A 21,973-nucleotide genomic window follows, 5' to 3' on the forward strand; every position below is an offset into this window, starting at 1 on the left:
TCCGGATGTGTATCTCGATCGATTTTCGATTCAATCATTTCAATCGGTTATTGTTTAAATTTTATAATAAATTTTATGTCAATTCTTTTGTATTTATATTAAAAATGATTTAGAATTTGGTTTTGTTTAATATAAGTAAAATGTTAAAAAAATAAGAATAATAATTTTTATAATTTGAAATTTATATTTATCAAACTGTTTAGTTATTTATTGTACTTAATTTTCTTACTGTAATATATCAAATATATTTTATTAAAGATGACCTTCTCAAGTGGGAAGTAGAAAAGGGTCCAAGCTGTTTGACATAGCAAAATGAGAAAACGACAAGGCACTAGCTTTGCATCCAATCATTCACCGCCGCGTAATTCTCCTTTGCCTAATTGTGGCCGCCCCATTATTTGCCTAATTCAACCATTAGAAAACTGCATATTTCCAACTCTATCTAACCAACCCATATGCTCCAAAACCAAAAACCTCTCACAGATGGAAGCATCTGTAAGTGGCATTTATAATGGAGGCCAAAACATGACAACATAAACTATTCTATATCACATGCTTCATTAAATGCCAAATTTATCACTTGTTCCAGCCGTTTCAAAACAATTCATTTCTCTCTGTATCCACTTCCCTTTTCCTCCGATTCATGGGAACCTTGGTTGGGCCAGTTTTATCAGCTTTGACAACCAGCAAGTATCGACCACTCTTCCCTTCTCCCACTGCTTCTCTTCCTTCTTCAAAACCCCATTTAACAACATCAAGGAAGATTCATCATCATGAGATCAACACCAGCAGGTTTGGTAACTTCCTCCACTTAAAACCAGAGTCGAAACCCGGGTGCTTAGATTCCGATCTTCCATGGTTCAACCCTTCGGATCGGCCGTGCTTCGATGTCATCATTATCGGCACTGGACCCGGTGGTCTCCGGCTCGCCGAGCAAGTATCCCAATACGGAATCAAGGTATGTTGTGTGGATCCTTCACCGCTTTCGTTTTGGCCTAATAATTATGGAGTGTGGGTGGATGAGTTTGAGAGCTTAGGACTAGTGGAATGTCTAGACAAGATATGGCCTATGACTTGTGTCTATATTGATGATCATAAGACCAAGTATTTAGACCGGCCTTATGGTAGGGTCTCTAGGAAGATACTCAAGACAAAGTTGTTGGAGAATTGTGTCTCAAATTCTGTTAAATTTCATAAAGCTAAGGTTTGGCAAGTGAAACATGAGGAATTCGAGTCTACCATTCAGTGCGATGATGGCGGTGAGCTTAAGGCGAGCTTAATCGTAGATGCTAGCGGTTTCAGTAGCAGTTTCGTTGAGTATGATAAACCTAGGAACTATGGGTATCAAATTGCTCATGGTATTTTAGCTGAGGTTGATAGTCATCCTTTTGACTTGGATAAGATGGTTCTCATGGATTGGAGAGATTCCCATTTAGGAAACGAACCTTATTTACGGGTTAACAACTCGAAGTTAGCAACGTTTCTATATGCAATGCCATTCGATTCGAACTTAATATTTTTGGAAGAGACTTCTCTGGTTAGTCGACCTGTGCTATCTTATTCAGAGATCAAGAGAAGGATGGAAGCAAGGCTTAGGCATCTAGGAATTAGAGTTAGGAGAGTGATAGAAGATGAGAAGTGTTTGATTCCAATGGGTGGTCCTCTCCCTAGAATCCCTCAAAATGTAATGGCTATAGGTGGGATTTCTGGGGTAGTCCATCCATCGACTGGGTACATGGTGGCTCGGACAATGGCGTTAGCGCCACTCGTGGCGGAGGCTATTGCAGAATGTCTTGGTTCGACGAGGATGATACGAGGGAGACCGCTTTACCATAAAGTATGGAACGGATTGTGGCCGATTGAGAGGAGACTTAGCAGAGAATTTTGCTGTTTTGGCATGGAAACCTTGCTGAAGCTTGACTTAGTGGGAACAAGGAATTTCTTTGAAGCATTCTTTGATTTGGATCCATATTATTGGCATGGGTTCCTCTCTTCAAGGCTGTCTCTTCATGAACTTGCTTCTTTTAGCTTGTCTTTGTTCGGACATGCCTCCAATTCTTCCAGGCTTGATATTATGTCAAAATGCCCTGTTCCTTTGGTTCGAATGTTGGGAAATCTAGCTCTCCAAGTCATTTAGTGATGGAAGATTTGATCAATGAGTGCACCATTTTGTATGCTTTCTTTTTCTTTCTTTCTTATGTGGGAATGTATGAAATTATTTGAATGCTCTGGATCACCTTTTAAGCACATTTTTTGATGTAAAATATACTAAAATTTTATGAATGAATTGATTATAACTTTTAACTTGAATGTGTTATTAAATTTTAATTTATACTAAATTATCATCACCATCAAAACTATCAAAGCTATTCCCATTGTAACCCAAATATTTTTCTTCAACATGTGTTGAATATCTCTTTTCACTCAATTGAAAACGAAAGTTTACGTTAAAAATTACGCGAAAAATGAATAAAAATGAAAGCCAGAGAAAACATTTTTTTATACACGTAATACAATTAAGGTTCTCAAAAGAGAGGAAGGATTGATTAAAGGGAAACTTAAGGACAAATTTAGGCCTGTTATTTTGGAAATGTAAGGAAATAGGCTGTTTTTAGAGGAGGTGTTTCTTAAAACCTTCATCATCACTAAACCTAAATCCTAACCCTAAAATCGAGAAACTCAAGATAAAATTTCAGAAACTTGGAAATCCCAAGATAAAATTCCCACATCTCATCCAATCTTTTTTTCTTTAAAAACATTTTAGAAACCGCTTCTTGTTAGAAGCTTTTTTTTTTTTTTTTACTTATCATATCCAATCTTTTTCAACATTTTGAAATTATATTTCATATTCGGTGGTAGAATTTCCTATAAAATGAAGATATTTTGTGGAGAGGTATCTATAGTTAAATTCGGAGCAGATTATTTTCATAAGGAGAAAATTGTTGATGTTAAAAATCTATAGTTCAAAAATCGACCCAACAAAGTAAATTAGTTCAAGTATGTGTCGTTGTTTGAATTTGGATAATGTGTACTTATTCTTCTGTATAATGTTTTCGTTTTAAACTTGTGAAATGAGTTTTTTGGGCAAAGACGAGTAGACGAACTACAGCCCTTATTTATTACGACGGTCAAATTTGCAATACTGCTATTGGGGTCGTTTTTGTATCAGTCCAATTTACAAAATTGGCTTTCAGCCGAAGCATAAAATTGAACGAGCTTCGATTAATAATTAGAAGGAAAGTGTCGACTTCAAGACGGAGAATAATTTCAAGCTTGAAATATAGATATCTAACGTCATTGAACCTTGTTAAATATGATATGTTTAAGCTCAAAAGTGATAAGGATGTCGATGCAATGCTCCATACGCACTACTCTAGTGAAAATGCTATACTAGAGTTATTTGTCCACTTTGTCGATGTTGAGGAAGGTGGTCCAAATTCAAGAGCAGTTTCAATAAACTTGTTTTGAGAATAGGAAGTAGAAAGTCCAATCTTGTTAAATATGATATATTTGAGCTCAAAAGTTCCACAGTGTTGTTACGTTTCAACTTTGGAGTATAATCGAGGTTAGTTGGTAACCTGAACTTGGAGACCCCAACACGACATCCCGTTAGTGCTTTTGATTTCAATTTCTGAAAGTTGATGTTCTATGTTGGAAATACTTATGCGGGTATGTCATCAAGTTACACTGGTGGGCAATCTGCAAGTAACATTAGTTTTAACATAGGGTTTACGAGAACGGGTGATATACTCCCTACAATCTACCCAACGAAGGGACATCCAACCCTATACTTGCAATTGGGGTCGATAACAAAGAGGAAACTGAGAACGAAGAGGGAGTTGAGAACGAAGAGGATCTGAAAACAATGATGATCCAATTTGGTAGTCCGAGTCGGATGGCTTAAAATTGTATTATTATCTGAACCATAGGTCATTCCTATTGAACCAGAAAGGAGTGGTTCTGACGGTAAAGGTCCAAACAATACTGGAGGAACCTATCCAGATTTTACAACATATACACTTTCACCCCACATGCTTAATGTCGACCTTGATGCTGAAGATGAGATAGAATTTCCAAAACTTTCTCATAAAAGATCAGGCTATACGAGTTCTTCTACAAATTTTGGCGATTTACAAGTTAGAATGAAGTTTCCCTATAAAGATACTTTTATTGTTGTAGTGAAGTGGTATAGCATAAAGTATGGGGTCAACTTCCATGTTAGAAAATTGCAAGCCAAAAAATATAAAGCGAAGTGCACAATTTGTGACAATAGATTTCAGTAGAAAATCATGACATCTATGAGAAAGAAGACGAGGTTCTAAACAATTAAGAAATATAATGCTCCACATACTTGTGTTGTTATAGGTATGTCACAGGATCAACCAAAATTGGATTCTAACCTGATCGCTGGCGTTGTCTTACGTATGGTGAAGTACTTGTGTTGTTGCAGGTATGTTACAGATCATCTGAAACTGGATTCTAACTTGACCTTTGACATTATCTTACCTATGGTGAAAATGAGTCCTAGGATTTTCATGTCGATTTTGATTGCTAATATTCATAGTCAGTACGAATACATTGTGTCGTACTACGAGGAATGGATTGCAAAATAAAAAGGCTATGAAAAATATGCATAACGGGTGTGATAAACCATATAATAATTTGTGGAAATAGTTGAAGGTACCGAATTAGTACGTCCCAAGTATTGTCATTGGTCTACAAACGGAACCTGCGTATGATAGAAATCAAATGGTCCAAGGGAAAAGAATTTTCCATCGTCTTTTTTAGACATTCAAGCCATTGAAGCATTCTAGTATTGTAAGTCATTAGTCCAAATTGACCGCACATTCATGTACGAGAGACACGAGCATCAATTGTCGTTGGTTTTTGCACAAGATAATAATCGAAAAATCCAGCCAATAGCTTTTGCAATTGTTGAACAAGAAATCGTTGATGCTTGAGACTTCTTCTTGACTAAATTGAGAAGGCATATTGTGCCGCAACTCAATATATGCATCATTTTCTATTGGGCACCCAAAATACAAGTTGCAATTGATCAACATGGAAGCCTATGGGATCATACACACTATGGGTATTGTATACATCATATTGAGTCAAATTACATAGGCCAATTTCACAAGGATGTTGAGTGGTGATATGTTATTAACATGGTCATGGGTCGTTTGCCTTTTTGATACATAACTTAATTATTATTTGATAGTAATTGACTTTTCATGAAAGAAAGATGTAATGGTTACCATAAGATAGAATATGATCATATTGGAAGAATAGATTTATCCCAAAGAGATTAAGAATATCTTGTGAGGATAACACACTTATGACAAGCCCATTGGACGAGCACTGTTCGAGTAGCTTTCATAATGATATGTAATTAGGGAGAATGCAGTCACGATGCTATAGTGGAATGAATTCATGACTGAATAAGTTTATAAGTACTAGGCGAAAAGCTAAAACTTAATTATAAATCATTTGAGCCCTAGTTATATTTGTCCAATCAATCCCTCTGCTAACTTGTTGAAACCAGAAATGAATTGCATACAAAATCAAATGAACATAAATAGATGAAAACGATAAAGTTAAAGAAATGAATCACATTCAGAAATTAATGTACTTTCTCACTAAGTATGGAAATGACTTAAGATTTAATTTAATTTTTTTGAATTATTATTCAATCAAATAATTGACGTTCAAAAAATGAAATTAAATTAATTAGTCATTGCGAGTTCGTTGAATATGAAAATTAAATATAGTTTCTCATAAATTCATTTACCGTAAAGTTGCCATGACTTTAACAGGATTAGAATTTGACTGAGAAAATTATTTAATTAGAAAATTAATTTATCTAATTTTGATGGCAAAAGAGGCATGACAAGCGGGGTATTCATTGGTGTGAATGGAGGAATTTGTGCAATTTGAAAGAGGATGGGGGATTAGGATTTCAATGCCTATCAGAATTTAATTTGACATTATTAACAAAGCAAGGTTGACGTCTAATTTGTTATCTTAATTATTTATTGGCAAGATCATTAAAGGCTAAATATTATCCAGAATCAAATTTTTTAAGTGCTAGTTTAGGCAATTTACTTTCATATATCTGGAAAAGTGTGTGAGCGGCGAAAGGGTTACTAAAGAAGGGGTTGTGCTGGCGAATTAGATCAAGAGATCAAGTCTTGGTTTGGGAGGACGCGTGTGTGCCAAGTGCTGTGGATTTCAAAATCCAAACACGAGCAAACGACCAGCATAAATGTTATGTGTCGGATTTAATCAACCAAATTGCTAATTGTTGGAAGGAAGGGTTAATTAAAGCTACATTTAATGAACAAGAGGTTGATAGGATCTTATGTATTCCTCTACCATGCGCACCACAAGAGGACACGTTGGTATGGTGATGTAAGGCTTCTGGTGTATACTCGGTAAGGAGTGGATACAAAATACTAATACAAGAAACATACTGACTACTCTCAACAATGAACAACATGATTACAACACTTTTTACAAAAGACTTCGGTTCTTGGATCTACCTTCTAAAATAAAAATGATGAATTAGAGGATATTTAACAGTTATTTTCCTACTAAATATAATCTATACCAAAGGAGGTTGGTAAGATCTGTGAATTATCCCAAATGTACAGGCGAAGTGGAAAATGTTGAGCATGTTTTCTAGGATTGCTCAATTGTTTACTGCTTATTATTTTGTGTTAACATTCTCATTTGTCTTACATACTTAGTAATCTTAATTAGGTTAATTAGTCACTTCAATTCACTTTTAATTATTTCAATCACCAACTTGCCAAATTGATAGTTTCACAATTTTTGCTTGACTTATACAGTCCCTGTGGAGACGATAACTCTATACTTACTACTTTATTACATGTTGATGACTGTGTGCGCTTGCACATTATTCGATAATCTTGTGTCACTTACTCATATCCAACTTCAATGCAAAGGCTCCTTTACATTTATCCTCCGTATACTTATCTTTTAGGGAGCATAAGACTTCATATGCTATAAGAATATTATCAGAAATAAGCCTTCCTAGAATGAAAGCACTTTTGAGCTTCATCTATACAGTGATTCAACACACTTTGAAATCTATTGAAAATAACTTTAGAAATAATTTTGTATAGCACTGAGCATAAACTTATTGGTCGCAACTAAGGCATGCTAAAAAGATTAGAGACTTTGGGAAGCAATACTATAGAAGTACGATTAATATCTTTCAAACCTAATTCACGATTCAACACTATAATGCAATACAATATAATATCTACGAATTTGATTTATTATTCGCATTAAATATGATATTATTATCCTAATTTGGATTCAGAGTAATTAAATTTTATATCAAATAACTAAATAATTAAATATTTGTATTTAGTAAATATAAAAATATTTTTGATAAAAAAAATAAAAAATAAAATAAAAATGAATTTGAATATGTAAATTTATCATCCACAAACAAAGGAGCTTAGCATGGTCTTAGCTTGAGGGGAAGTAAAGCAAGGAATAAAGTCTCATAAAGCAAACTGAGAAAACAACAAAGTACTATCCTTCTCACCCAATTAAAGACGGCCACGTCACACTCCTCAATTTAATCCCCTGATGTACAAATCCCACACCTGCTCCACCGGCCTACTCCCCACGTGTCAGCTTCTCGGCGACGAGCCACCCCGTCGTCGACGTTTAAAAATCAGCCAGCCTCCCATTTTCTCTTTATAAAGCGACTTTTCTCAATTTTTTTTTTCTTTTCTTTATTTTCTTTATTTTCTGCCTTTAAATACTCTTCTTTGCCTTCCTACTTATCTCCTTTATTTGCCTTGTTGCCTTTCGTCAAAACAAAAACCCTAACCCAGAAAATAGATAAAATACCCATCTTTTTTTTTCTTCTCTTGCGGATCTAAACTGGGTTTCCAAAACCTTTCTCTCTCTGTTTAAAGGTGAGTTTTTTTTTCTTTTCCTTTTTATTTTGATTTCGATTTATTGATTGGTTTTTTATTTCTGGGACTTTCTTGATCGGGGATTGGTTCTTTTGGGTTTTGATATTTGCTTGATTTTTGTGTTATTTTGTTACCCTTTTTTGTGTGCTTGGTTGATTGCTGAGAAATGGTAGGAAATTATCAGTAATTTAATTGTAGAGAAATTTTTTTATTAATTATATATATGATAGGATAATAGAGAGGGTTTGTGGTTATTAAGATCATTTTTAGCCGTTTCCTACCTTTTCTTGGGAATCAAACAAGGTTTTGGTAGATATAGTTTTCATGTTTTGGTTGATATTCTTTTTTCTTGGAAATTTGCGCGGTTGTTGATTGCAGCTTGGGCTAGTGAAGGTGAATTTTGGGGAATTTTTTCTGGGTATAAAATATCGAGTACTTTGAGGGTTTTATTGTTTAAAGTACGAGGTCTGGGTCTCATGAGAATTGTCAGGGGAATGCAGAGATTGTTTCGTGAGGAGGCAAACGTGCTGGGCTGGAAGAAATCCTTCAGCCAAGGGATTGGCATTACCGCGCCCAAGGCAAGAAAACGAGACAAAACTATGAGTCTCGGTCTCTAAATTTAGGGGGTTTTGGAAAGGAAGAATTAGGGCTAGTGCTTCTCATTGAGAATAGTTATCATCAAAAGCAATGACTCGCATTTTGGTTCAACGAGGTTCCACTGGCAGCTCTTCTTCAAATCCAAGCCGATCTTCTTCTTTGCCTGGGCCATCTTCTTCTCGGGCAGAGCCACAAGTTTCTTCCCTTCAGGTTCCACCAGCTTCAAGAGATGATGAAGTTAGTGAGGAAGTGCAGGAACAAATTGCTTCGGATGAAATTTTAGAGTGTTACAGTAATGAAAATAAGGCCACAGAAAGTGATGATCCTTCGCCAGAAAACTTGCGTAATGATCGGAACATAACTTCAAGTGATGCACTTGCTGAGGCTGAACAAGTGAACACTCTTGATGCCTCAGGTCCGTGCGATGTAATGAATGATTTGGGTGGGTTGAGGATTTCAAAAACAGTTGTGGCTGAAACTGAAGGTTCAAGCAATGATCCCTTACCTTTCGGAAATGGAAGTTCATATCCGCCTCCACCGCCTGTTCCACCTCCTAAACCTTCAGCAGCTAATTCGAATTCAAGAAGATTTGCCTCAGGAAGTTCAAATCCTGTTCGTGCTGGATCATCTAGAAGAGCTGTTGCCTGGCCCACTGTTTCAATAAGGACATCACCGTCTGGGTCACGTCCATCTTCTCCTAGATCTCATGGTGAGAGTGAGGGTTACAATAGTGCTGATGAGCAGAATCCATGCTTTGTATCCTCCTACGATGATGCAGTAAGTTATTCTGAATAATCAAATCATTATTGTGTTTCATGTAGATTATCTACATATCATCTTTTTCGGAAATTCTCATATCACTGGCATGGGAAAATCTGATATAATTATATGCTATCGTACCTTGTTTTTTTTTCCTTGTAAGACTACCCCAGTTGACTTCAGTTTCCTAAGTTTTGTATATAATAGGTTGCTACTTCTGCGTGCATTTTTCTATTTTTTTGTAGATAAGCCATGTTTTCTTATATTGAATATTGAACTTGTAATTTATGATGTTTTCTTATGTTTGAATGAAATGTTCTGTACACTTATTGTTCTTTTTGAAGTGATATGAGCTGAAGTTAATGCCTAGTTTTGTGGTTTGGTTTTCGACATCAGATTCACCTTTTTCTGGTTTATTGCATCTGGTCCAGGAAAGAGAACGCCAATTCGAAATAGATATCAGACGAGCAAAAGGCTTAGAAGTTAAACGGATGCTAGAAGATGGGAACTGCCTCTTCCGTGCTGTTGCTGATCAAGTGTATGGGGACTCTGAAGCTTATGATTTAATTCGACAAATGTGCATTGATTACATGGTATGTATATCTCTTACCTGAGTTTTGATTTTTAAATTACGTGCCATAAGATTCTATTACTTTTATTATAGGTGCTAGACAGTCACTCTGTGGCATGCTAATCTCAATTTGAATGAAACAGTTGGGTGAAAATTCTCTTAGAAATGGAAAACCATGAATTATTAGCTACCGACGCCATCTCTAGAGTTGATTAGAGAGTTGGAGTTTCTAATGAATTGTTTACTTGTGATATTCACGTTTGGTTAGTTGCAACATAAGTAGATTTTCGCTTCACATTTTCTGGATGCGGGAGATGAATAGTGAATCCTAAAATATGGAAAGAGGAATAGACTTTCATTAATCTGGGATTCCAAAATTAACATCGTAAAATGAAGGCTGAATGTTCCTGTTTTTCTCAAGTATCAAATCCTCAGCTGTAAATTCTGATAGCATATAAATAGAACTATCGTCATTAGTTAGCTTAGAGTTTTGAGCATAATTACAGGACAGTGGTGTCGTAGCGTTGTAGCAACAATTTTTTTTTTTATATTTACAGTAACACAGTTCTGTATCTAGTATCCTTCTTTGTTATCTTTGTCCAATGAGTAAGACCAAATCTTAGGCTTTTAGGGATGATTGAAAGCAAATGGATTTATCGACATGCAGTTGCAATGTCTTTGGTATATTCCTCTTCTAAGCACTGTTAAGGGCTAGTTTACCATTGAGGTTGAAAAGTGCTGTGAAAAAATGCTTTAGAACAGTGCATTTGAAAATTTTGATAGTATTTACCATTACTGTCAACAGTGCTTTTGGGGAGATAAAATGCCTATTTTTGTAGACATGATTTTGTAAAGTATTAGATTTAATCAGGGGTTGGTAATTTCATTGAAAAACACTTCTCCAAAAGCCAAAAGCTAAAAATTTTTACTTTTTGGCTTGGGTTAAAATCCTAGATTAAAATCAAGGTTTGGTTTAAAAAGCTGCTTGTTTACCAAACTTTTTTGTTTGAAACCATGGTTTGGGTTGAAAAGTGCTTTTCAACCTCAATGGTAAACAAAGCCTAAGCACTCTTCTAGTTCCTGTTAAGCTTGTTAGTTGAATCTCTGTTACCTGTCAAACTCAGATAATTGGTTGCCTGCATGTTTTGTCCACTTCAGTAAACCCCATGCTGATGCATCAAATGTAACTTGGTTCTAGGGATAATTGTAGAACAAAGAATGATCTTGTTCTCTCTTTTTTAATATTTGAATCAGATTAAATTTTTGGATGTGACTAAAAAGGAGCATGATATATATTTTTTATTTTGGACCACTGTTAACATTTTTTATTTGTTTTGAAGTGTAGATAATTCCTAGCTTTCTTGATTACAATTTGCATTATTTTTGGTGCTTCAATCACATTAATTTTGAGGTGCTTGAGTAGCATGATTATGATTATTTTTTGGGATGAATGCTTATCTTTAATTGTTCATCCAGGAGCGAGAGAGGGATCACTTTTCTCAGTTTATAACAGAAGGTTTTACATCTTATTGTAAGAGGAAAAGAAGAGATAAGGTATGCAGAGGCATTATAATTGATTGTGTACTAACTTAATGTTCATACTTGAGAGCATATCATTATTTGTTTTTGAAATTTGCATGAGGGTTATTACTCATCCTTGGTTCCGTTGATAATGGTGATCTGGATATTTTATTTTGAACTTTTTAGTCCATATCCAAGATTGCTAGCACTCTATTTGATGAATTCAAAAATGTTGAGTCAAGTAACCTTCTAGATGATGCATTCTTCTCTGCCAAAGTAATATCTTGATTCTCCCATCACCATTTTGTTTGCTAATCCATTTCCCTTTGTCTAATCCATTTTCCTTTTACTGGGTTAGGTGCATTGTCTATTTAAATGTTTTGAAAGCATCTGTTCTTTTATCTTGGATACAGGTCTATGGGAACAACGTGGAGATTCAAGCGTTATCTGAAATGTATAACAGACCTATCCATATCTATTCCTACAGCATAGGTGATGCTCAACTGATGGTTTTGATGATTGATTTTTTATAGTTTTGTGTTCTTCCTTCTTCATACCTTCTACGGACAAATATTATTTGATGCAGAACCTATCAACATATTTCATGGAAGCTATAATACCGACACACCTCCCATAAGACTGAGCTACCATCATGGGAATCATTACAACTCCCTTGTTGATCCTCGTCGTTTGACAGTTGGTGCTGGGCTTGGATTTAGCTGTCTTCGAGGGGTGCGTCTAAATTCCTTTCACATGTTTCTTTTTCTGCTTTCTTGGTTCTTTGTTTCTCGGTTAGAACATGCTTATTGCTTTCGGTCATGCTATGGAACTGAATTCGTATGCAAGGCTTCAATGGCATAATATTTTCAATTTGAATATGGAGTTTGAATGAATTAGAATCACAAATTGGATTTATGGTATCGACTGTGCTCGGATGTGCAGGCAAATGTGGACAAGGATCAAGTCAAGGCCGCTATTAAATCTCAACAAGACCAGCAGATAGACAATGCAAGTAGTTTTCGATAGTTTGAGATTAGTTTTTTACCGTGTGTCTAGGATGGTATTGTAACTAACAGAATCTTGCTTCAACTTTGTATACCATCAGGCACTCCTGGCTGAGGGTCGATTTTACTCTGATCTTGAACTTACTGAGAAGGAAATTGAGCGAACGGTTATGGAAGCATCTCGAGCTGAATACCTTGCCAGTGACAAGTTTAAGCCACAAGTGGGCCATAAAGAATCGTCTACTTCAACTGCTGAACCATCATCGTCTGGAGCTAGTGAGTATTCTAGAGATTTCAAAACATCATGTTGGTGTTCTCTTATTGTCTGTCATGAATATGATCATACATTGTTCTGAATTATTTGTGGACAGGAACAGGGACAGGGCCAGCAGGCAGTGAAACCAAACTGGAGGGCTCAAAAGAGCATGGTTTGCAGGATAGTGTTCTCAGCAGTGGCATGCAATTACTACTGTCAATGGGATTCAGTTATTTGCAGGCAAATGAAGCTTATAGCATATTTGGGGATGACGTAGATTCCATGGTCTGTTATCTCATAGAAACCGGTAGTAGCAGCAGAAGCAAAGGCAAGGCAACAGATTTAATCATAGACTAGTCCCCAAAAACTTTTAAAAGAACAAACAGTAGTAGCAGGCTGGCTGTGCAGAGCGTGGTATAATTGAACATAATATTGGCCTCTTTCTCCCTCGTTGTAGCCTTGGTGAAAATAGATAGAACAATTCTTATCTACTGAGAACAAAACATCGAACGATTAGATGTGTTTGAACTAAATTCCAAGTCAATAAAATGCATTATTAGCTTAGCATCCAATATCTTTTTTGGTTATATGCTTCTGTATATTCATCTATTTTATTAGGTTGACTAGCTGCATCTGCATGGCTTGTAGAAATTTGAAGTGCGTTCATCAGTTTTGAATCATTAGACGATAGATCATAATGTAGTTTTCTTGAATGAAAGGAACAAATGGAAACTGCACAACACATCCAAATGCAAGAGTTCCCTCGAAGGCTACCTTTCGAATAGCTCATGCACCCAGAATCCAGTCCGAGTCTACCTTTCGAGTAGAAAAAAGCTTGAATTCGTAATTAACTTGAAACTCACGATAGAGGTTCAAAAGTAACAAATCCAACTGTTTTAACTAGATTGATAAAATGAATCTATATATCATTGTGTTGCTAGGTCTTTGGTACTCTCTTTTTGAGGTTTGTTTCTTTGGAGTTCTCCTCATCTTCTTCGGATTAGGATTCTTCCTTTCTCATCACTTTACTTCGTATAATGTTTATCCTCTACTTATGATTGAAGCTTTCTTTCGAGCGCTTCTTTGCTTCTCCCCCCTTTTTTTTTTTTTAATATTTGGGTTTTACCTAAATTCACGATCCCGATTGTCGAAACCGTTTTTTTGAAAACAAAAATTTAGTTGTCGACTTTAAAAATAAAAACTGGAGTCGCCACCGATCCTTTATTAAGGTGTGATCGGCTCACCTTAAAATGATTTCGGTCTACGAATTTTGAGAAAACGAGTTCGGGAGTCAGTTACGCACGAGGAAGGGTTAGCACCCTCATAAAGCCCAAAATCGGTACCAAATTAATTATTTGATGTCCTAGTGTCGAAGGTTTTAAAAAAATTTTAAAATCAACTCAAATGATGAAATTTGAAAAAAGATAATCAATTACCCAAGTCATGTAAAGAAATCGAGTCCCAATACGTTAGGGTACAATTCCTCAAAATCCCCGAACTTTGAATATCACTTTATTTTATGCGAAAATCTTCATTTTGAGAAAGTAACATGCCACACCCAATACGTTAGGACACGACAAGTTAAGTTCCCAAAAATGATTTTTATTCTCATGCATTTTGAATAAAGAATATTCTTGGTTATTTAGGATTAACAAATAAAATCGGAACCCAATACGTTAGGGCTCAATTTTCTTGAAAATCCCAAACCTTGAATATTGCTTTTATTCAAACAAAAACTTCGAATCAAGAGAAAATGATTTTGATATACTGATAAAACCAAATTATATTTTCAAAAAGGGTATGTTAAAAAAATGTACAATATGAAACAAAAATTTAATGTAAGGCATATATGGATATGTGTTCACAAAATATATACAAGTATAATGTGCAAGCAAATTGAGAATATGAGTGTGCACCTATTTAACATACATATTCTAGTATACGTATGAAAAAAATGAAACATATAAAGCACAAGGCTTATGATAATCCCAAATTTATGTATGTACAAATTATAAAAGAAAAGTATATGTATTGATACATGTGAAAATTAGGAGAAATAAATAAAGTGTAAAGGTATGTTCATGTATTTGCAAAATTTATATATACATATATATATTTAAAAAATAAAAAATATATACTTAGGTTTATATATATATATATATATAAATTATTAAATATATGAAAAGAAATATGTATTTAAAAAGAAATTGAATATGTATATATGTATATAAAATAATGGAGCATATATAAAATAATAAAATGTTTATAATAATTTAAAACCAAAATATATATATATTTATACTATAGAAAATGAATGTATATTTTAAGCTATAGGATATGGGAAACACATATGTATTAAAATATGTAGGTATACATATATACATACGTTTGTAAAAAAAATCTACAAAGGATAACATAAAAAAATGTATATTCATATTTACAAAAGTAAAAAAAATATTAAGATATAAAAGTATATATATATATATATATAAATGTTTGTATGTACAAAAAATATATGTATGTATTTATAAAAGTTTTTTTTAAAAAAATGTATATATACTATATATGCGTATAAATATAGAAATAATAAGTGATAATAAATAATATAATAATAATGATAAAAGTAAAAAAAAAACCGAATTGGAAGAGAAAACACAAAATAATCAATAAATGAAGTTAAAATAAAAAGAAGGACTAATCTGCCACACGCGCATTACATGGGGGCCAAAATGGAAATAATTCCTCTCCCCAAACGGTGCGTTTAAATAAGGATCAAATCGAAATAAAAGCAAAGTGTGCGGCCACATTTAAAAGAAACAAAAACTGATTTTAAAAACGATTTTAGAAATTTAAGGACCAGATGCGCAAATTTCCCATTCGAGGCCAGAACGCGCGGATCCTCCCCTCCGGGTCGGGTCACCGCGCGGGTCTGGCTATCAACACGACGTCGTTTTGTTAATGTTTCAAAGTTTTTTAAAAGTAAAAAACAAACAAAAAAAAACCAGGGAAACACTTGTTTCCTCTTTCTCTGAAGCAGAGTCTGCTTCCCTAGGGTTTCGTCGCCTCCAGCCGCTGGCTTCGATCTGTGCCGAGGCTTCGGCGGTGACGGAGATGGCACCGGTCCCACTGTTTCGGCGACAAAGGTAAATCCCCCTCTTTCTTTTATGTTTTTTTAAGCAAAAACTAAAAAAAATAAAATGAAAATAAAAAAACAAGGAACGAAACTAAGAAACAGAACCCCGAATGAAAAAAAATCACCTTTTTTGTATTCACAATCAATTTTTGTCCCCCATTTTTACAGATTTGATAACGGCCCTTTTTATAGCCGAAAATGGAAAAGAAAAATAAATAAAATCAAATAAAATCCAAACAAAATCTATACTATTGCTCGTTTTTGCTATTCATTTTGTTTCGTCACATCGCAGTGTGGCGTGGAGCGAACGGAGCGGGGAAGGCGCGCAAGAGGCGGCGACGAACGTGGTTGCTGTTGAGGGCAGCGGCTGGTAATTTTTCTGCTTAGGGTTTCTATTTTTTTTGTTTGTTTTGGGCTAGGTTTGGTTTGGGCTTAGGTTTAGTTTATTGGGTTTGTTTATTTGCTTGGGCCCGGGCATTATTGGGCTTGTACAGCTGCCCCTCTTTGCTCATTGTCGTGTAACGAGAATAGAGCAAAGACTAAAAGCCCATTTGTGCCCGGTCTTACTGAGCCTCGCTTTCTTCAGTGCTGTTCTCTTTCAAGTAGCCTCATTCCTTCCTACTGCATCTTCAGAGGTATAGGAACTAGTGCTTCAATCCACTCCACTGCAATGTCAGGGAGATAGGATTCATACTCTGTAGCTTCTTAAAAGAACAAAAATTGTCATATTTGATCTACTCCACTGCAACTTCAGGGAGATAAGACTGAGGTCTTCGATCTGCTCCATTGCAATTTCATGGATATAGGACTGACTTCAATGTACTCCACTGTAACCTCAGGGAGGTAAAATCTGCCATCTTCGATTTACTCCACTACTGCCTAGGGAGATAAGATCTGTAATCTTCAATCTATTCCACTGCTGCCCAGGGAGATAGAATTACTAGCTTCAATATACTTCGCTGTAACCTCAGGGAGGTAAAATCTGTCATCTTCGATCTGCTCCACTACTGCTTAGGGAGATAAGATCTGAAATCTTCAATTTATTCCATTGCTACCCAGGGAGATAGAATTACTGGCTTCAATATACTCCACTGCAACCTCAGGGAGGTAAAATTCACCATCTTTGATCTGCTCCACTACTGCTTAGGGAGTCAAGATCTGAAATCTTTAATCTATTCCACTGCTGCCCAGGGAAGTAGAATTACTGGTTTCAATGTACTCCACTGTAACCACAGGGAGGTAAAATTCACCATCTTTGATCTGCCCCACTACTGCTTAGGGAGACAAGATCTGAAATCTTCAATCTATTCCACTGCTGCCCAGGGAAGTAGAATTACTGGCTTCAATGTACTCCACTGTAACTACAAGGAGGTAAAATCTGCCATCTTCGATCTGCTTCGCTGTCTATGCAAGAAGGCAAGATCTGCTATCTTTGATCTATTCCACTGCTGCCCAGGGAAGTAGAATTACTGGCATCAATGTTCTCCACTGTAACCACAGGGAGGTAAAATCTGCCATCTTCGATCAGCTTCGCTGTCTATGCAGGAATGTAAGATCTGCTATCATCACTGATCTGTTCTCTGGGGAACATGACCTGTATAATGAACCTAATTATGCCTAATGATTAGGATGGCATGATCAAAATGAATCAAATGCTCCTAACTAGACGTGTATAAATGACATTTGAATGAATGCAAAATGTCATGAAAATGATATTTTAATGCTCGAGTTATTATTACTCCAAGTTTATTAGTGTTTTATCGCTAATGTGCTATAGTGCCCTTTTGCTCGGCTGGCGAACCCAATAAGCACTTGACCAGATTGCCCCCACTGTAAACCTCCAAGTTTGATCCATTGGAATGCAAAATTTGTACCATCTTTCTCCCGTTGTAACCTAAGAGTAAAAAGATTTGGCCTTTTCTTAATCATCTGCTATCACAACACAGGGATATAGAATGTGAAGCTCATTTGCCATTTTCACCATTTCTAGGGAATCATACCAAATGTTCATGCACAAATGAAGAATATTCTTCTCCAAGAACAACTTCTTCTTATTATTCGGTGATCTTTGCTTGCTTGTTCATTGAGGCTTTGTCACCAACACGACATCTTGCTGTTCTTCAATCAATGTTTTAGACAACAAAATTCAAAAGGATAGTCTTAATTTAGACTCTTCCTTATTAGATTTCCAACCAGGTGCGTTCTAAACAATAGTCCTGTTTCAGGTTCCTGTATTATTTAGAAGCTTCTAGAGTAATATGCAAAACTTCCCTTTTGAAAGTTTTATTAGCCTGTCAATCATTATTCTAATGCAACATGCTTGCAAGAGATCATAACAATGGGTAAGAATAGAATTGGTTCTAAGCATGGCTCGAAATGAATAAATTATCAAAGATAATAAAGATAAATGACAAAGAAATAGATTTAGAAATGTGTATATTGGAAATGAATGAAGTGTTCCAAGAATAACAAAAATGGTATAAGGATTAGGTGCCCCAGATATCGTAGCTTGAACTTCTCTGTACAAACTTTCTGAAGACCATTCTGAGTTTAACATGTGTTTAGAAGTACTTTTTCGATGCCCCAAGATGTCGCTTACCCTTTCTTATTGATTCAGGTATAGCAATACCACTGCATGCCCCATTCTGATTAGTATTTGAGCTGCTTTAATAATCTCACGCCCCATTCTGATCAATATTTGAGCCGCCCTTTTTGGGTTTTCAACTCAAATCCCCTTTGATCTCAATGTGCCCTTTACGAGTTTTCACCTTGGCCTCTCCATTTTTCTCTTTTTCTCTTTTTATTTTTTTGGACTCAAAGCACCTTTTGTGGGTTTTCACCTTGGTCATCTCATTCTTTAAGCGGAGTATTTCCTGACTGAACCTGAGTTTATAGGACTTTGCAGGTTTATTATCCATCTCGCTCAAAATCAAAGCTCCTTTGGAAAAGACCTTCTCTATAACATAATGTTTTTCCCAATTTGGCATCCGTTATATTTTTTGTAGAGTGAGGATCTTCTTCAGCATTAGGTTGCCATCGTGGAATTCTCTGGGACAAACCTTTTGCTATAGGCTCGCATCATTCATTTCTTGGTACATTTGACCCTGATGAATAGTTTCTAGCCTTTTTCTTCAATTAAGTTCAACTAATTGTGTCGGGATTGGATCTTTATCCTACTTCAGCTCAGTCAAAACTCGAAGAGAAAGAATTTCAACTTCAATGAAAAAATCGTGATAAACTGAAAAGAGTGGCATTGCCCCGGTAGAGTTTTCACTGCACCATTCATAATATTCACCTTAAACATACCGCAAATTTCTGATATCGTGTTGTTGTTCAGATTGCAATAACAGCGCTTAAACCGGGCACATCCTGGTATGTCCTTGCGAAGGCATCTTTGAATGCTTGAAGTAACCCAACAACGTCTTGCTTTGTTTTTCGGCTATGCATGTTGCCTCAAAGTCACCGTTTCTATTGTCTCCTCATGAGGTAAAATTTCCTTCCTGCTTTACCATCCTTAACAAGTCAGGAGATAAGCTACAATTTATGACATCTTCAAAGTCATGAGATCCCTCTAAACACATGTCTCACTCAAAAGGCAATTTTGAGTCTGTAGCAGTGTCACTCATGTCATTGATATTTGGGGACCCATAGTGGGTACCAAAGAATATACAAAAGAATGTATGAATAATATGAATGAATGAATGAATCGTTTAGCAGAAAAAGTCCAAAAGAATGAAAAAAATGTAAAGAATGAAAGAACATTTGCTCAAAGATGATTGCAATAATGTATTTCATTAAAATAATAATGTTCAGACGTGAGCCTATTTCACAAAGAAATCCTTATTGCTTTTAGGCTAAAAGCAACAAGTGTGTTCTGAACATTACTCTAACAGACTCTAAATACTTCAGGGGTTTCCTCTACGGTCCAATTATTTAGAACACTCTCAGGTTTACAATGGCGAATATCTGACAAGGTCCCTTCTTCAGTTGTTTCTTCGTATATGTCACTGATGTGAACACCCCCAACACCTCTTCATATATTGCATCCACCCTATTGTCAATCATGATTGGGAAGCAGATTTTTTGCACTTGATGAGTCATCAAGCTTGACAATACCCATGTTGATGAGTTTTTCAACTAGCTTTTTGAAGGTAATGCAATTCTCGATTGAGTGCCCTCTAATTCCCGCATGGTAGTCACATTGTGCGTTCGCATCATACCACTTGGGATACGGAGGTTGTGGGGGTTTTAAGTAGGAAGGGGAAACAACGTGTGCATCGAATAAACTTTGGTACAGCTCCTTATACAACATCGGAATTGGCGTGAACTTGAGCTTCTCAGTACCTGGTTTCACTCCAAATTCCTGTCTCAATGAACTTTGTTGACTAGCAACCCCCTTTCTTGGGTGACTTACAGTAACTGATATAGAGTAACTTGTGTTGTTCACCTCATTTTCTCTTCTCCTTGGGACTAACCTCTTGTTACTCTCCTCTGTATCAATTTTCCTGCTCCTTATAGCGCTTTCAATCATTTCACCATTCATGATTATGTCAGGAAAACTTTTTGTGGCACTTCCTAACATATGTGTGATGAAAGGTGTTTTCAGGGTGTTAATGAACAACATGGTCATTTCCTTTTCCAGGAGCGGTGGCTGAACTTGAACTGCGACCTCCCTCCATCTCTGCGTGTACTGCCTAAAACTTTTGTTCGGCTTTTTCTCTATATTCTGAAGGGTGATTCTATCGGGAGCCATGTCTGTCACATGACTATATTGTTTCATGAACGATTGTGCTAAGTCCCTCCATGAACCAATCGTGGCACGACTCAACTGATTGTACCATTTGGATGCTGCCCCTGCAAGGCTGTCTTGGAAACAATGTATCAAGAGTTGGTCGTTGTTAACATATCCAGCCATTCGCCTGCAGAACATGGTGATGTGAGCTTCTGGGCAGCTTGTCCCATTGTACTTTTCGAATTCTGGCATCTTAAATTTATGAGAGAGTACCAAATCCGGTACTAAACTCAGCTCTTTGGGGTCAATACCTTGATAACTTTCAGCGACCTCCATTGCCTTGAACTTCTCCTCGAGCCACTTGTATCTTTCCTCTATCTGTTTCGACAACTTCTCCTTTATTCTTTCCTTCTCTGCCACTTCATCAAAGTCAGGAATGGCCAGGTTGACAGGGTTATTTCTGGGGTTAGAGCCCGATGCAGCTTGAAAGTTCAAGCATCTACCGAGACTGCTGAGGCTTAATTGTGTGATGAGGTTTGAGCGGGTATGCTTCAGGTTGAGCTCGCGCATGTGGAGAAGTAAAGCCTGGAGGATATAGTAGTTCATCCTCGTTACCTTCCTCGCCATCAGCCATGAGACCCTTTCCTTTATCACCTCCTCCAGTCAACAGTTTGGTTAGCTTCGCCATAATATCATCTTGGGATTCTTGCATCTTCTCAGACATCTCTTGTTTCATCTTGTCTAACCGCTCCTGCACCTGTAGCTGAAGTCGGTCTTGCATCTCCTTCTGACACTGTTCTAGTTTTTCCAACCTCTGATCCATATCTTTAATCTTTGCTCGGGTGCCGTAACGGTGCTTGGTTAGTTGGTTGGTTTCCAAGTTAACTGAGCAATGATTTTAATCAATTAGGATCTTTTAATGGACTTTAATGCGTATGATGTCATGTGATGCAAATGCATGCAATAAATGCATAAAGAGACGTTGATTCTGACTCAATTCCATTTAGAAAACTTTACTAGAAAACAAATCTCTTTACATAAAATGGATATTTATATGGCATTGCCCTCATAGGCGGAGACGTTCGATCCTCTTCTTCATTCGAGCGTTAAGATAAATCTCACAAACTCTTCAAAAAAGATGTCTCTTCTACCTCTTTTTGCTCGATCCGGGTCACAACTCGTTGCTCACTCATCCTCGTGATGCTCATTGGCCTCTCTTTAAGAAGGTTCAGCAGCTCTCGAATAATCTTTGTCATCTTGAATCCTTGGGCAACGGAGCCATAGTCGTGTAGTCCTCCATTAAATTATCATCCTTCTCTTACCACGAGTTCTTGGACCATATTCGGACAACCATATTGTCATCCACTTTATCAAGAAACCCATTTTCTTATGACAAGCTCTCTATTTAGCAACTGAACGTGAATCAACACCTCTTTTTTAAA

The 21,973-nt window shown here is 36.3% G+C and overlaps 2 protein-coding genes across 4 annotated transcripts; both read left to right on the forward strand.

The window, feature by feature from the left end:
- Positions 1-426: 426 nt before the first annotated feature.
- On the forward strand, positions 427-2,304 carry LOC105799234 (capsanthin/capsorubin synthase, chromoplastic). The gene has a single exon (XM_012629672.2). It carries the CDS (start codon positions 644-646, stop codon positions 2,135-2,137), a length of 1,494 nt encoding a protein of 497 aa, XP_012485126.1. The 5' UTR covers positions 427-643; the 3' UTR covers positions 2,138-2,304.
- A 5,462-nt stretch (positions 2,305-7,766) lies between these two features.
- Positions 7,767-13,238, forward strand: LOC105799235 (OVARIAN TUMOR DOMAIN-containing deubiquitinating enzyme 6). Of its 3 annotated transcripts, none has more exons than XM_012629674.2 (9): positions 7,767-7,958; positions 8,337-9,332; positions 9,746-9,907; positions 11,362-11,439; positions 11,820-11,898; positions 11,993-12,138; positions 12,349-12,414; positions 12,512-12,686; positions 12,782-13,238. In XM_012629674.2, the coding sequence occupies exons 2-9, from the start codon at positions 8,646-8,648 to the stop codon at positions 13,021-13,023; spliced, it is 1,635 nt and encodes a 544-aa protein (XP_012485128.1). In that variant the 5' UTR covers positions 7,767-7,958; positions 8,337-8,645; the 3' UTR covers positions 13,024-13,238. The 3 variants fall into 3 exon arrangements, with proteins under 3 accessions (XP_012485128.1, XP_012485129.1, XP_012485130.1); XM_012629675.2 differs by having other exon boundaries at positions 8,449-9,332; XM_012629676.2 differs by having other exon boundaries at positions 8,459-9,332.
- Positions 13,239-21,973: the final 8,735 nt, after the last annotated feature.

The sequence above is a fragment of the Gossypium raimondii genome, chromosome 9, assembly GCF_025698545.1.
Source record: "Gossypium raimondii isolate GPD5lz chromosome 9, ASM2569854v1, whole genome shotgun sequence".
In the NCBI taxonomy this organism is placed as follows: Eukaryota; Viridiplantae; Streptophyta; class Magnoliopsida; order Malvales; family Malvaceae; genus Gossypium; species Gossypium raimondii.

Bases quoted from the DNA above. Each gene is read 5' to 3' on its own strand.
- LOC105799234 (XM_012629672.2), top strand. From the start codon at position 644: ATGGGAACCTTGGTTGGGCCAGTTTTATCAGCTTTGACAACCAGCAAG.
- LOC105799235 (XM_012629674.2), top strand. From the start codon at position 8,646: ATGACTCGCATTTTGGTTCAACGAGGTTCCACTGGCAGCTCTTCTTCA. The intron at 12,415-12,511 runs GCAAGTAGTTTT...GTATACCATCAG, and splicing joins AAGACCAGCAGATAGACAAT to GCACTCCTGGCTGAGGGTCG. The intron at 12,687-12,781 runs GTGAGTATTCTA...ATTTGTGGACAG, and splicing joins ACCATCATCGTCTGGAGCTA to GAACAGGGACAGGGCCAGCA.